This window comes from Myodes glareolus, chromosome 11, assembly GCF_982192425.1.
Source record: "Myodes glareolus chromosome 11, mMyoGla1.1, whole genome shotgun sequence".
Classification (NCBI taxonomy): Eukaryota; Metazoa; Chordata; class Mammalia; order Rodentia; family Cricetidae; genus Myodes; species Myodes glareolus.
The window spans coordinates 85,301,580-85,318,379 of record NC_142036.1 but is presented as its reverse complement, the minus strand read 5'-3'; the positions used below and the strand labels follow the sequence as shown (position 1 = coordinate 85,318,379).

Genomic DNA, 16,800 nt, shown 5'->3' with positions numbered 1-16,800 from the left:
AGATCTCTGAAATGCTTTAAACTTTGCTATTTGCTTATTGTTTTACTTCACTTTTAGGGTACAAGAAGAATTATTCTATAACACAGTCAAATAGTTAAAACATTTGCTAATGCTCTGAGTGTTTTCCTTTGTATTTTTCCTGTTTTTAAAATAAAAGACTTCTTTGTTTCATTTTGCTTTATGTTTTACCAATTGTATTATAGTTTGTTAATTACTTTATGTTTCTTTTTTCCTTTGTCCCCAGTGTAGTGACTATGACTTGGAATTTGGAACAGAGTGCTTGCAGTTGGCCCTAAAATATTCTCAGACAAAAGCGAAACTTGTAGAAGGGCCTCCCGACCTCTGGAAGGTAAGAGAGACTCGGTATGTGGGACTTTTATGCTGCATGTAAGTGTGAGAGTGTGTGAGGGTGTATGAGTAAGTATGAGTGAATGTGAGTGTGTATGTGTGAGTATATGAGTGAGGGTGTATGAGCAAGTGTGAGTGTGTGAGTGAGGATGAGTGTGTTTGTATGAGTGTGTGAGTGAGCGTGAGCATGAGTGTGTTTTGTGTGTGCAGGTGCACACGCATGCATGTATGTGTGTATTATGCTTCCAATCATAAGAGAGAGAACTCTGAAGTCAGAGTTTCACTGGGATTGTGAGCATCAGTATGTGAGGATGTTTCACTTGGAATCCATTAGGTGTATTTCATTTAGACCTGTAGGGTTGTTGACTTGGGTCTTTTTCCTTGCTCTCTATGTGCGGTCTTGTTTTATGTTTCCTTGGTTGGATTGAAGCTACAATTATGTTATCTACTCCAGCAACATTTTCCTTAGCTCTGGGATGCTCGTTCCAGTTAAATCAAGTTGAAGACATGTATACTACCGCTGTGATCCATGGTCTTCTGCTGGCATGCACCTTACTCTTGGATTGTGGGAGATAAACGGTGGCGCCATCCCCTGCAGCCGTGTGTCCAGACAGGTGCTGCACAGCGTGCCTGCCCTGCCTTCACCAGGGAGAAGAGTGTGAATCTAGAAGAGTCCTCAAGCAGTGTTGTAGGCCAAGCCTCTGAAGCTTAAAACAGGCAGAGCTGCTCCAAGGTGCTGGGAATCCTGTGATAGCTATGAAATTCTGAGAGTTCTCAATCCCAGCCTACCAGGTCGCTCAGGTAGTCCTAGAACTCGTTATGTAGATCAGTCGCTCAGAGATTTGCCTGTCTTTGTCCCTGAGTTCTGGGATTAAAGAAATGTGTTCCCTTGCCTGGAAGTCTATGCAATTAGTGGGCATTTTTTTTTTTTAACGGCAATGACATGCTTTGCTTGAGTTCTAATTGGTATTAATAATAAAAACCCAGACACAGATATTAGGGGATCAAAACTGAAAGATCAGAGAAACCTCTAAGATTCTCATCCCCAAATGAGACCGAGCTCCTCTCTTCATCCCACCTTATCACTTCCTCTCTCTGCCCAGCCATATCACTTCCTGCTTATCTGTACAGACCTCCAGATCTCTATGGTCAATTAGTTGCTAACTCTGTCCTCTGTTCTTTAGGAAGCTTTATTGGTTAGAGTATAAACAAGATATCACCCTATTTTCCTTTTTGTGTCTAAAATAAAAAAGTTTATAACTAATATATGAAAAACTATATACAACAAGTACAATAACTATGTACAATATATTTGGGCAATGTCTAATCCATTAGCAGTTGACAAATCAGAGAAAATAATCCATATCTTGATGAGTCCAAAAGGTTGTACCTAATTTGCTCTATTCTAATTTGCATTGCCAAAACATCTAGCATCATTTTTCCCCAACAGGAAGAAGCTGGAGGCTCCCAGCTGTGAGTTTTGGTTTGGCTGACAATATGCGTGAGAGGGTACTGAATCTATAAAATCTGTACTAGGTAGACTGGGAAACATACCTGTTACATCACTGTTGAGCTTTTGGTATTACATTTCTTCTGAATAAAGGGAAAATATTCAAAATGTACTATTGCTGTTGTCCCAGTCTGGGTATCCTTCCAATATCCTGGCTTGTCTTTTTAGGCAGGGTGTTCTCCCCACAGTCTGGCTTGTCTTGCCCTGGGAAGTCAAGGAACTCATGCCCTAATGATGCAGGGTGACAAGATTCCTGGTGCCTGCTGTAGGACTGGATTAAAGGCCATGAAATTCCATGAGGAGATTGTTATTTTAACGTTGACATATATATTTTGATATAAGTGAAGTGAAAACTCAGACATTAAGGGTTAATTCCAGCCTGCCTGTGCTAGCTCCTTTGATGTCTGAGGAATGCATTATTAATTTACTTTTAAAAAAGTTTCTTACCATACAAGATACCATGGTTTATTCCTTTTATACAAAAATGCCCAGGCATAGAAAAGTCCTTCTGCAGATCCTGAGACAGGGATCCATGCTCATGGTGCTCCTGATTGGCTGGAAGCTGGTAGCTTCAGTGATCATTTGCTTTGGTGGGACTTGTTCCTATTTAAGAAGAACGGAAGTGAATATCTGTCCCATGTCTTCCCCCAGTATACTTTTAGACACTAGCAGCTCACACTTGTACTCTGTACACCATGAGCTAAACAGATTTCTCGTTCCCAATGTCAAAAATGTCTCCAAGGCATGGGTTTTATAACCAGTTATTGGAGAAATTTAACAACTGCTTCATTGTCTTCCAGTGCATCCCGAGAAGGAGCCTGGGTGTATTTGTGTCATCGCAATATTACTGGGATGAATGACTGGAAGTCTCCCTTTGACAGACAGAGCTTTTACAAATTCCATTGTTTTAGCATTTCAGTTAAAAACAAAGAAGTGAAAGCATTTGTGCTTAGTTCTCAGCCCTTCTGTGTGCTGATATGATTTCTATGTCGGGATTTTCATACAGCTTTTTTCAAGCTAAGAAATGAAGTTCAAAAAAAAAATGAATTACAAAAATACCCATTGTAAACAAGGGGACTGAGAAACCTCTGGCATGACCAATTCATGGGTGGGAAGTTTTATTAATAATAATAATAATAATAATAATAATAATAATAATAATAATAGGAAAGAGAGAATAACCAGATGTCTTTGGGAAATTTATGGGACAGAGAGGAGAAGGATGGACTGGCATCGGTTTGTGCTATCTTTCTGGGAGCAGAGAGAAGCATGCAAGAAAGGGAAATTCTTCTGGGTTATAAAAAAAAAAACCCTTAGCTGCAGGGGGGGGGGAGGTGGCGGGGAGTGCTGCAGGCCTGTGGCTTAGGTGTGTACCTAAGAACACACCAGCAGGGAAGCGGCTCTTCCTGGCTGCTAGAAACCTGAGGAAGGATGATATGGAGCAGCCGTGTCTCCATAGGCTATCTAGACCTAAGCCAAGACTGTCATTCTGGGGTTCCCTTTGGGCCTAACACTGGTGTCTAATGAAAATTCTATATCTTTCAAGTATAATAATTAATGGGTATTTTTTTGCCAAGTATTGGATTTATGTCTCCATTATCTGTAGCACGATTAATAAAAACCCAGAGACAGAGATTGGTATTCAACCTGAAGGTCAGAAGCAAAACAGCCACTGACTCCTACCTCTACCTCAGTCTGAAATGGCAGTCCTGCCTCCAGGAATCTCAGGATGAGACTTTGTGTGTGAGCTGGGATTAAAGTCACCACTACTGCCCGGTTTCTATGACAAACTATTGTGGCTGTTATAATTATGCTGGCCTGCCCTGTTACCTGGGTATCCTGTTCCTTTAAGAGACAACTCATACCTCCTCTCTCTCTCTCTCTCTCTCTCTCTCTCTCTCTCTCTCTCTGTCTCTCTCTGTCTCTGTTCTTCTGAAGAGGCAGCCTCTTCCTCCTCCCCCTTTCCTCTTTCCTCTCTTTCTCTGTCCCTCTATCTCTCTCTTTTTCTCTTTCCTCCCCATACTCCCTTACCCTTAAACCCTCCCAAATACACACTAAATAAACTCTATACCCAAACTCCCTCCCCATTGTGTATCTATCTGTCTCCCACCTACTGTGGCCTCTCCCACCACAGTGGGACCTGCAGGGTCTCTTGCACTGTAATACTTCATTGGCTCCATGACTGGAATTAAAGGTGTGGTCACCACTGCCCGGTCTGTAAGACTGATCCGTGCAGCTGTTTTACTCTTTGAACTTCAGGCAAGCTTTATTTCTTAAAATTCAAATGAAATATCACTACAATTATCCTATGAGGTTGGTGTTTGGAGACTTCAAGTGTAATGTAGTCTTACTCAAGGTAAGTGGAGGCTGCCTTGGCTTGGTGTGGTTGGGAAAGATTTCTTCTGTGGCTTTGCACATAAAACGAAGAAGATATGTGTAGTCTTCCCCAGTGAAGTGGCTCTTGGGAGCTGAGGGAAACCTGGCCTGTTTGTGTGAACTTCAGGTTGCTCTCTGTTGACTTTCTCAGATAAACACACCACTCAGGAGAATCACCACCCAGATACCACCTTGCGAAGGAGACATGACCCAGCTGGGGTTGGTGAGGGGGAGGTATAGGCAAGACTGGCTCTTCCAGTGCAGGCTGCTCTCAGTGCTCCTCAGGGCGCCCCAGAGGCTGTGCAGGCTGCTCTCAGTGCTCCTCAGGGCACCCCAGAGGCTGTGCAGGCTGCTCTCAGTGCTCCTCAGGGCACCCCAGAGGCTGTGCAGGCTGCTCTCAGTGCTCCTCAGGGCACCCCAGAGGCTGTGCAGGCTGCTCTCAGTGCTCCTCAGGGCACCCCAGAGGCTCCAGTGAGCAGAGTTTGAAAACCAGTCAGTGAGAAAAACATCAGCATGTTAGTCCATTGCTGCAAGATTGTTCTTTTTAAAGTAATTATTGCCAATAGTTGAGTATTGTGCAAGGTCAAAGGAAAAGTACAGATCACGCTGACAGAAGAAAATCAATTTCAACACTTGATCTTACCCCAAAGGCTGAGACGTACTGAAAATCAACTTCAAAACTGATTGGTAGGATGCTTTTGTAATGTTTTGTTTGCTTAAAAACAAGGAAAGGACAACTCAGTTTTATAGAAAGTTAGAGAAGTGAATAACACATCATTTTAGAATTATGACATTTTCCAGTAATGTTCCCTTTGAAGTACATTAGCTGTTTTATTTAGGAAAAAGCAGTTTTCCCCCTAGCTAATATCTGGTTATGTAGCTCATAGCTCAGGCAAGCCTCAAATCACTGTGTAGACTAATTTGGCCTTAATTCCCCCTCCTCCTGCCTCAGTCTCCAAGTGCTGGGATTGTGGATGAATGATCCTATGCCTGGCGTTCAGTCTGCTCTTCAAAGCATACTAGATGTTGATCTGAGTAAACAAATCATTAATCCTTACGTTGTCAACTATAGCCTCTAATGTGGAGACAGGAGAAATAAACTTAAGAGACTTTTAAAATTTAGTTTGTGAATATTACTTTTTAAAATAATAACCCAATTATTTTATTCATGAATAACTGCAGTGTTTTGTTTTAAGAATTCTAAAAGCTATTTGAAAATTTGGTGATAAACTTACGTAAGTTTAAAAATCTACTATTAATATTAATTTGAACTTAGAATGTAGCTTACTTCTCAAAGCCAGAGAAAATAAAAAATGAATAGTTAGAGAAGTACATTCTTGATTTCTGTCTGGAGTTTAAACTATACAACAGATAATGACTGCACCAAATATCTCTTTACTTTAATCACAAATACTAGTCAGTTGTGGGTTCAGATATCTGGCTAAGAAAGAGTTTAAACTGAGGTTTGCTCAGCATCACAGTTCGCCCTGACTTAAGTCCTTCCCTGCAGGGGACAGCTGGCTCCTTGCATTGCCCGACTGCTAGCGCTGTGAGCAGCATCCAGAGCCATTTTATAAATGTGTATTGGAACAAGATACATTGTATTTGGCAAATCTATAAAGTGAGCTTGTTCTTTTCTAGAATGGGGAACTAGACTGTGTCTAGTAACTGCGGCGCCCAGAGTCATGGCTATCAGTGGATCGTTCCTTCTTTAGCGACAGTATCACAGTCCGTTTGATTTTAGTGGATTTGTTAAATGCTCCAGGGCCTTCCATTCTCCTTTGAGTTTGCTCTTGCTGCAGCCCTGAAGAGTATGGCACCAACAAACTTACTGGAGGGCGAGGACGCAGCAGATGAATCTAATTCCCAGAAGTGCCCTGGTCTGCCTGAGCTAAAAAGACATCTCTACAAACCTATGGATGATATGACTTAGGGAAAATCTGGGAAGGTACGAGTTAAGTGAGCATTTGTCAAAATGAGGTTTAAATCGTTGGCATCATTAATCATCTGGGTAATTCATGAGCCTATTGGACCTTATTGTAGTTACTTAACACTGTTTCATGGCTCACTGTGCTCTAGTTCCTTACTGTAAGAGACCGATTCTGCAGGCGCTCTGTGTCTGAACTCAGTGGATGGCCTCTGGGAAGGGTCTGCCTTTGACCAGACTTACATACCATGGCAGGGTCCTCAAAGGTGAGCAGAGCGCCATTGTGAGCAAGCTGTTTGCTCTTAAGGTTAACTCTCCCTTCTTAGGCACACTGTGGCACCCCATAGATTACGTCTTATAGAAGCTGGTTTTTAAGGAAAACCTCACAGGAGGCTGCTAATTTGTTTCATAAAGAATGTCCCAGTTCAGGAGAAGTCTCTTTAAATGTAAATTAGTTTTTAAGAATTTCAGTTGAGAACGGAGCTGATGGACTTGTGTTTTATGGAGACTCCCTTCCTCATTCAGCCCTTCTCCCCTCCCTTCCTTCTCTTTCTCTCCATCTTCCCTACCTCCTTCTTCTCCAATACAAACCTTTATAAAACAGTAATATGGATACTTTTGTTTGAACACTTACGCGTTTTCTCTGATTATAAATTCCTAGGTATATTAATCATATTTCAGTAACCTCTGTTATATGCTATCATAATTTATTCAAAGATGTAAGACTCAGATCTTCATAATTTGCTGAAATATTTGATTTAATGTGAATGTCTAATGCTGCTTTCATTTGGAAAATGCCTGTGTTGTGTGTACCGTTTCTCCAGAAGGAAGAATTTCCTTGGGGGCATTGCTTTATTGCTTTCACATTCCTGCCTGCTCTGTTGAGTCTAATGAGGTTTATCTGTCCTTTAGGTGACCTACAAGCAAGATCTCTACGCAGCCGAATCAATGATTAAGGGTATGTTCGACCTTGTGATTGTCAGCTCCCCGTGTTTCAGGAAACGTGAGCTAGCTAAGGATTTCTCAGGGCAGTTAAGTTCCAGCCATCTCAGGAGAAGAGATGCCTGGAGGCCACGGAGGTCTCTGATTGTGTTTTGAAAATAATTGCATTTTGTTTTGTTTCCTGCTTGTGAAATGCTACTTGTTATGCCACATTGACTTTAATTTTTATAAAAGACTTGAGCCTATTATGTATAAAGCATCAATACTACTGGAAGGACAACTGTAGAAACTGATATTTCGATAAAAATTGAGAAGGTCCCGTTCCTCTGTTTCTCTGCTTAGAAGGCTGCCCCTGCCCCTCAGCACAGTCCTGCCCGAGCACTGGGGAGTGCCCTCCGTAGGACAGTTTGCACAACCTAGAAAAATTTTACTAGATAATTGGTAAAACAAAAAAAGAAACTTACTTTTTCCTGACAATGACCGCAGTATTTTTTCAAGTGTGGTGATCATGTATGTGGAAGCACCCCTTCTCCCCGTCACTATAACCTTTACGTTCCTGCGTGGTGTATTTGATAACCATACAGTACTATGACTCTGCTGGGAATGGAATCAGCACACAGAAGGGACTTTCCCTCTGTGTTCTGCCGGCTCTGTGATTTAAATCAGAGTTTGCAAGCTCCGCACCGCACGGCAGCATAGGCCAGGGTCCCTGCACTTCAGGAGTTGTTGAGTGGTCCCTAGTTACACCGCATAGATGGCGGCTACACTGTGCTTTCTCCTTTACACCTGGACTGTGACCATGAAAATATCTCTTGAAGTTGTCAAATGCCACAAGGGATAAAGTTGGCTTTTCCTGAGAACCCCCGGAGATGTTCCCTCTGGCCCCAGACAACAGGAAGCTGCTGACTGTTTTCATCAAAATTAGAGTCTGGGCCAGATGATATGCTTCAGTTTTGGCTGAGAGGTAAACTCTTAATTTCAGGGTCTTCTGGGTATGGAAGAGCACAGTTTTGGTGTAGAGTTTTAGGGAAGCAATTGGCCTCACATGTGGAAAGTTAAGCTCTTCCCTCTTCGGGAGGCTGTTTGCAGTTACCGTCAGATTTGTTTCTCTTCAAGAGTATTTTGTTTCAAGCCATTAATGTTATATAATTTGTTTCTGTGTTTGTAAATAGTTAATCTATAACCATTCATCAAGAAGTTGACATACATTTACATTATCTGTCAGGCGATGTGTAAATACTTCTTTGTGACTGGCTGACTAAGCCATACTGTTCTTGTCTAAGTCTTTAACACAAAGACATAGAAAACTTGGTTTGATTTTACTTCCAAGTAAGTTCTGCATTGCTTAAGTACAGTAGTGGTGTGATGTGAGAATAAGTAGTTGAGGGTCTCAGCTGCCAGTTCTTCATGTTGTCATACTTTCCCCACACATATCATAGCAGCAAATATGCAAAAATCTTATTTTATGCTGTTTTCTTCTTTAGGTAACAGTTTCTAACATATTTTCAAAGTGTTCTATTTTATCCTGGGAGAGTGATGTGATCTGGTTAGGTGTAATTGTAAACTCAAGAGTTTCCTGTTTCTATAAGGCTTGTGTTTTTAAAAAATACCCCAGAGGAGATTCTGATCTCACTGGGCTTACATAGGTCCACATCTCTGTGGCCTTCATACCCTGTATGCAGCCAGGCCGGCGGTCATGTGATTTCCTCATACCCTAAGATTTTTGTCTTTATTCAGTACCTCCCTTTGGAGCAGAATCTGTTTCTCATAAGAAGCTTAGGTAATTGCATTGTACATCACATTCAAGAGGCATTTTTCTAGGCTGCCCCGTATCGTCTCCTATAGGCCACATCTATCAAAGCTAGTTTTCTGCATTATAAGTTTGGAATCTTGCTATCATATTCCAACTCCAAATGTATTTTTATTCACTCACGATTACTTCCTTCTTCAGGGCTTATACTAAATACCAACACTGATAACTGAAGTACTTTGAGAAACAGGAGAGAGAGCTTTTGGAGTTTTCCTTTTAAATTTTTGAAGTTGTGAGATGTAGCAGAGCATGGTAGTATTCGCTTACAGTTCCAGTGCTGGGGAGACAGATGGGAGGATCCTTGAAGCTCACTGGAAAGCGAGCCTAGGTGAGCTCAGGTTTGGTGAGAGCAACTGTTCATGGAACCCACTACATGGCCTATACATGCATGACCTATACACAAATACCCTGTACACATGTGACCTACACATACATGATCTATACACACGTGGCCTATACAAATGATGCTTATACACATCTGGCCTATATGTATGTGGTTCATACACACATGGCCTATATGTACATGGCTTATATATACATGGTTTATACACATGCGACATATACATGCGTGATTTATACATGCATGACATATACATACGTGACTTATGCATACCTGCACATCCACATGTACTTTTTGTCTATACACAGACATGCAAATTTTTAAATGTACTGTGGTTAGCAGAAGTTTATTAAAAATTACTATTCTCAGGCTTACCTTTTTCAGGTTTATCAAGTGGGGTAATCTATTAATTTCATTGGTCGAGAGGGAATAAGACCACTACCACAATTTTAAGCAAAATTTGAAGCAAGCTTTAATGAAATACTGGTCAGGATGATGGACTCTGGTCAGGTGCATTCTGGGATTCCCAGGAAATGGTGACAAGCCCCATTTTTACAGAGGTGTAAAAATGCAAACCAACAAGGCTATGCATTCCCTCCAGGTCCAATCAGGGAAAAGCACCTATCCTAACGTGCTTCCTGCCTGAGTACTTCCTGTCTACATCCATTCAGGGCCAGGCATACATCCTGACATTGTTTCCTGCCCATGACCTCCCATGTGATGGTGCATAATTTGTGCAGTTGGGTCAAACAAGTTTATTCAGGTGAGGGAGAATGTGTGACTTGTTATCTTACAAAAGCAAAGCCTCCAGTATTTCACGAAGTGTCTATTCATGCAAGGGGCATGAATGTTAGAGGCAATTTTGTTTTATGGGTCTTTTAGGCACAGTAATTGAAATTTAAAACATAACTTTATCCATCACATTTTCAGGGAAAGCAATATGATACACACAGTAGAGACTGCAGGAAGAAATTCAACTCAGCAGTGGTAGGAAGATAGGCCAGAAACATAAATCCGTGGAACTGCCTGCTGCCACCCTAAGAGAGGTCCTTTCCGAATTCCCCTCTAAGGTGAAGTTTAGATTCTTGACTTTGCTGCAGAAAGAATTTTAGAACAAGTCAGTATTAAACAGAATTGGAGTTTATAAGAGGTGTTTAGGTCATGGTTTAGTAGAAAGTATTCAGGGAAGGGGTCCAACCCCAGTGTGGGTGTGGGCTTCTCATGTTTTTAATGTCAATATGTTTTGAAGTTCTATCTTTTCAAAGTTGCTAAGGAACTTAAATAAGATCATTGGGTGGTTCCTGAGATATGCAGACAAAAGGACAGAAGGACAAATTGCATTTGGTACTGTAAAACTCAAGATCACAAGAATTTCATGGGAAGTTAGTTAAGATGTTTCCACTGTCAACAAAAGTTAATAGTCTTGCTTGTGAGACTCCCAGATAATATCTGGGAGAGGAATAAGGCAATACTTGGGGGCATTTGTATGCCTGGAGTATGTTTCATTGCTATTTTAGGGTTCTGTATATAGATGAGTATTATCTTCACTTTAACAACCTTCAGAGCACATAACATTAACTGTGTTGAATTCTTGATTCACAATTGCTTGGAATCCAGGCCTGTGAGTGAGGCGCTCCTCCCCTTTTCTATGTCCCTTAATCTTCACTGTCTTTCTAAGCAGTCAGTCCATAACCAGCAAGCTGGAGAGTCAAGGAAATCGGTGGTTGTTTCCACCAAAACCCAAAGACCAAAGAACTAAGACAGCCTTTGTTGTTTGCACTGAGACCGAAGCCAAATGTATAAGATGGACATTCCAGCTTCAAAGAGGGAGAACCCTCCCTTCTAGCCGTTCCATCTTGCAGTTCTCATGAGACCTTGGACAGACTGCATGCTGTTGTCTCCATGTTGATGAGGCCATGTGTTTGTTTAGTCTGACCATTTTTGCTGATCTCTTCCAGAAACTCTAGCTCCCTCACAGATACAGTCAGGGCTTAACAGCTGTGTGAACAGCCCTTTCTTAGCCCAATTGTGATATGCAATTAAGAAACTCATTTCATAAATGGTTAAAGTTGTTTTGTGGTTTATATATTTTAATTTATTTGTACTTGGGATTGTATCCAAGCAATGATGGTCTTAAACATGCTGGTCAAGTGGTCTACAACTGACCTATGTTCCCAGCCCTCTTTCTGCTTTTTATTCTGACATGGGGTCTCTCTAAGTTATCAGAGCTGTCCTTTAGCTTGCAATCTTCCTTCCTGCGGTGGCCTCTTGAGTATATGGGGTCACAGGCTGGCTTCACAATGTACTTATGAGCACTGATTCCTAGCACATTGGGCTCTAGTTTTGTGTTGAGTATTATTTGGAGCATTTTATCTATAGTTCTTTATAACTCCCAAATCAATGACATAGGTAGTGTATGGTTTCTATATTGTAATAAATTTTAGTGTTCTAGGTAACAACTTACTTGAGAATGATGGAAAATACATTCTAAAACATAAGGCTCTGCCTTACATGCTTTATTTCTTCTGCCTTAAGTAGGTGCTCAGATTCTTTATATATGCAACCCATAGGTTACCTGTACTTTTGTATGTTCAGAAGCTAATGTACATAATTTTTCTACAATATTTTTATTTATTCTTGGATAGTTCCTGCATGCATAAAATGCATCTTGGTCATACCCACCCCGAACTCTCTACTTCACTCCCCTAGATACCTTCCCAACACATCCCTCTTTTCACATCTATATTCTTGTTTACTTTCCTCTTATTGCCCTTTTAACTCTGTATGCAGTTAGTTTTGCTTGTTGGAATGTTGATTCCTCCTCCTCCTCTTCTTTTTCTCCTCCTCCTCTTCTTCTTCCTCTTCTTCTTCTTCCTCTTCCTCTTCCTCTTCCTCTTCCTCTTCCTCTTCCTCTTCTTCTTCTTCTTCTTCTTCTTCTTCTTCTTCTTCCTCTTCCTCTTCTCCTTCTCCTCCTCCTCTTCCTCCTCCTCCTTCTTCCTCTTCTTCCTCTTGTTCTTCCTCCTTTTCCTCTTCTTTTTCAAGACATGTTTTTTTCCGTGTAGTCCTGGCTGCCCTGGAACTCCCTCTGTACACCAGGCTGGCCTTAAACTCACAGAGATTCACCGACCTCTGCCTTCTGAGTGCTTGGATTAAAGGCGTGCGCCACCACCACCTGGAAACTGATATTCTTTACTTGACTTTGTGCAGGGTTTGTGCAGGTAATTATGGCTACAATGAGTTCTTGAGTGCAATGTCCATCTTATGTCTAGAGATAGTTAGCATTTCTTAGAACTCCTCCCCATATTTTTTCTCTTGCTTTGTTATCTTTATTTTCCAAGATTTTCCCTGAGTCATTGAGGTAGGGTAATCTACCTCATGAGTATTCTATTTAGGATGAGTACTAATTTGACAAGTATTCTTAGGTCTTTGGTGAGTAGTGAGTTTCTGTATTGTATTCTGCCCATTTTAAAAAGAGACTTCTCTGGAAAAGATTGAAAACTGAACTAATATATGAGAATTAGCAGAAATATGTGGAAGATTCTTTGGCAACTTTCCTATTTGAATAGACAATACTAGTATATTATTAACTAGGACCTGTGAGTTCCTGAACAATAAACTTTTTAAAGAATAATTTACTTTATTTAGCAATCTAGGAAGTTTGCAACCATCATGAGTTCCAGTGCAATTTCTGGTGCAATATGGAATTTGGGGATCTCAGAGTAGCTCTTAGTTGACCAGATGATGAAGGTAAAATATGCAGAAACTTTCAATAACAGGTGTGAAGGATCTCTCTAAAATTGACCTCATTAGTTTCATTCTCAGAAAACTGCCCTGGCCCACTCAGCATGAACTTTATTGTTCATGATGTTAGGATATGTGATATTTTTACAATAAATTTATGACATTTAGAAGATATTAATTTGACATACATGGCATCAGGGCTTTCACAGTCACCATAGGTTTTCTTCTCCCTATTCATTATGTTCTTATAAAATTCTACGGTGATCCCACAAGGACTTTAATAGTTTCTACCAGGGGTTCAGAGGCACAGGAAGAAACTGCTTTCATTGACTCACAACCACTGTCTGCAACACATGCGAGATCTCTCCTGAGCAATGAACTTCTGCAAAGTTTTGTAGTGCCACACATGAATTTTCTGCAGTGGAGGAGGCTTCAGATCCAATCAAAACTGGTTGGTTACCCTCACTACCTCCATGCCACTAATGCACAGTGTACACTTGTTGCCTGGTGAGTTGATAGTGTATCGTTTGGGGTCCAAAATGGGGTAGGACTATTAATGCCTTTTCTTCAGTGGTCTGTATAACAACTTCTGATGCTATGGAAGCTAGCACCAGGAGCAAAGTTTTCAAATCAGTTTCAATATGATTTCTTTAAGTTCCATAACCAAAATGTGTTGTGTCTTGATCAACCTTCTAGTTACGGTAGGCAACTAAGAGCAATGGAAATAGTCTGTGCTGCTTTGGTGTCCTCTGAGAAAGTCATAGGAAGGTATCCTGTGCTTGGAACTCAGATTTTCATTTAATTACCATGTCCTCTGGAAAAAAAAAATGTTCACCTTTTGTTTAGGACACCTGAAAACACATTATTTATTATGTTATATCAGCAGTGGGATTTGATTTACCACAAAATGAAACTTAAAATACATAAATATTTATGTACAATGTGATAAATGTCATAATGTTTCTAGTTATTTTAAGTTCAGGACTAATTTGTCACAAAATTGTATACCAAAATAAATATTTTTATTTTAAGAATTTTATGGATTTCAGTGTTGCTAACAGTGTTAATATGTGTTGAATCTGTTTCAGATCATAGTTCAGTAAGTATGTAAGGAATATCTACTGTTTTGTTTCCTTTGTGTCTGTTGTTATTGCGTTAGGTTTAATAATTGTATGATAACAGATACAGGTGTAGTATTTTTTCCTTGAAGATTTAAAGTAATAAGAATATACGTCCTTCACCTCCCACCTTACTTCTTTTTTTGCTTGCAAAAGATGCACAGCTGGATTTGGTCTGTCTGTCTATCCATCTCTATGCAATGCAGAACTAGTATGATATATGTATGCTGTTTGAGGGCACACAACACACATGTCAGGCATCTCATATAAATTAGTTCATTTGTTCTTCAAATAAATCTGCTTCTGCCAATTTACTGGTTGGAAGATTGAGATGGAAGCAAAATTGTTAAGAATATTCTCTATGATTCAAATATAGGTCCACATTATCTATATACCAAATTTTGGGCTCGTGTCTTCTTTTCATTGCCAACTGTGCAGACCCACTTGCCAAGCATGAGAGTTTATCTTGGGTTTGGACACAGTCTGTGAATGTAGCTGTGTGAGGAGAATTCTGAACTTGTGAGAAGAGGTCACACGAACAGATGAGTCTGTTCCTCCATAGCGTAGATTGCTCTTGGATGTGCTTTCGTGCCCCTCCCAAGTGTAGGAATGAGAGTGGTTTTGTTTTAGACTAACTTCACCTTACCTATTATTACAAGGATGATGTTTCTAAGCATGACTTGTTCTGTAGAACCTAAATCCATGTGATCTTGCTTCTGTGACTGTATGCAGCTTGAACTCAAGTGAACTTTGCCCATTTGACCTTGCTTAACTCCCAGAGTGTCTTCAGAATATAAATTACCTGAGGCCCTGAATAAAGGTGGCTATTGCCTGAGACTTTTAGTCTGCTTCATTTTTGGCTGCATCCTCCTAGGTTCACTAGAGTGGTACCAATTTTGGATCCCACAGCCTTCTCAGTGGACACCCTGGTGGTTTCTAAATTAACCCTGCCCAACTTTTATGCCTCTGAATCAGGACTGTGCCTTTAGCTGATCTTCTGGTGAACAAAGATCTTGCCTTCCAGTGTTTTTCTAGAAAGTACCTGGTGCTGCTTGCATCATAGATGTTCAGAAAAATGGACAATAACTAAATGATCGTGCCAGTGAGAGAGCAGAAATAAAAACCACAGGGCAGAATAGTAGGCTAAAAACGATTAGTTGTACAGTGTTTAGAATTTTAAGTTTTATTTTTATTAATCTGCTCTGTTGATAACACCTTTCTAACTTAGGGTAGACCTTGTAACTTTTCCCATGTTGTAATGATTGCTGAATATTCTGTAATTTGGTATATTCCAGCTATTTCCCTCTTGAATACTAATTCTTAATGGGTAGCAACTACTTTCATGTGACTTCTTTCTTGTTTCTTTAGCATTTTTCACATCATAAAATTTATCTATGATAAATAAAAAAGTCTTATGTCAGATGCAACACTGTTTTCTACTAGCAGATTTACTACTTACTGGAATAATGGCTATTTGGTCCATCTTAATTTATAATCAAGTCAACATCTTTGGTTTAATATGGAAATTTCATTGCTAGGAAAACAAAATCTCATTTCATTAATATTGGACTTAGGTTTTTTATTTCATACAAGCATATGACTCATAGCTCCAAAGAGGCATAAAGTTCCCAATCTAATTTTCTTCTGCTGCTAATTTTTAACTTGATTTAACTTAGCATCATTGCTTACATGGGTTCCTACTTTTGGCATGCCATGGTTAGTGGGAAAGATATAGAGAGGGTGGCATTCTCATGGCTGTCTTGCCCAAAATACTGCTAATTACAAATTACTGTTACACTTACATAAAACCATGTAACCCCAGCATTTCCTTTTCCTAAGGTAGCGTGTTAAATTTGGGCTGTGTTATTTAGTGTTTAACTCTTTCCAGCTTTTACTCTGAGTGAAAATGAAAACAATCTTTTCAGAGCTGTGTGATTAATTAGTACAACAAAACCCTGGGCTGACTGATATGTTCATAAACATCCACCGAACAAAGAAGTACTGTATTTCCCACCCTGCCACAAGCTGGCTGAGCCCACCCAAGCCTGCTCTGCATGTCCAGACAAACCCCAAGGATGTTAAAGTGGCAACAGACGCCAGTGCCAGCGCATTTTATCTACATGTACACAAGCCGTACAAACACTCCCAAACCACACTTGATTTAATATGCTGACTGTATCTTGGCCAAAGGGTCAATATTCTGAAACTTTTCTAAGAAGAGAGCCCCTATGGAATTCCTTCATTAAAAGAGCTTATTGATTTTTTTCAATATTGCCCTTCAGCAAGACTAATAATTCAGTTTTGTGACTGAAGAGTGTTATAAAATTTCATTTTATTCTTTCTTGGTTATAATTTTACAAGCTTGAGTAAACTTATGCTATAAAAATGGCTCATGGTGCCTCTTTTCCTATAATGCTTTATATAAAAATACAAAAAGAGAAGCTAAAATTGAAAATCATTTTTAGCTGCTTTTAGTTAGAATTGGTTAATATTAATTCATATAAAGATCTGTGTCTTTTTCCTGGTCATCGTTTATTGTTTTCCCTCTGTTTTATGTGTAAGGGCAATTGATTTTTCTGAAATGGAACTTCTTTTACTGACTAATAATTGTCCATTTTATTTGGAAAATGTAGTCCCTGCTTTGCAGTTGGACTTCAATGTATAGGCGCCTTTCTCACACAATATTAA

General features: G+C 40.0%; 1 protein-coding gene and 1 pseudogene across 1 annotated transcript in view; one reads left to right on the top strand and one right to left on the bottom strand.

Annotated features, from left to right (window-relative positions):
- The window catches only part of Crppa (CDP-L-ribitol pyrophosphorylase A), a 264,403-nt gene that overhangs the window by 81,366 nt on the left and 166,237 nt on the right, over positions 1-16,800 (top strand). The window contains exons 4-5 of the mRNA XM_048415838.3: positions 245-349; positions 7,074-7,119. Of these exons, the coding sequence (XP_048271795.3) occupies positions 245-349; positions 7,074-7,119 (151 nt within the window). The remainder of the gene's footprint in view (positions 1-244; positions 350-7,073; positions 7,120-16,800) is intronic.
- LOC125387973 (elongin-C pseudogene) lies at positions 12,895-13,232 on the bottom strand (annotated as a pseudogene).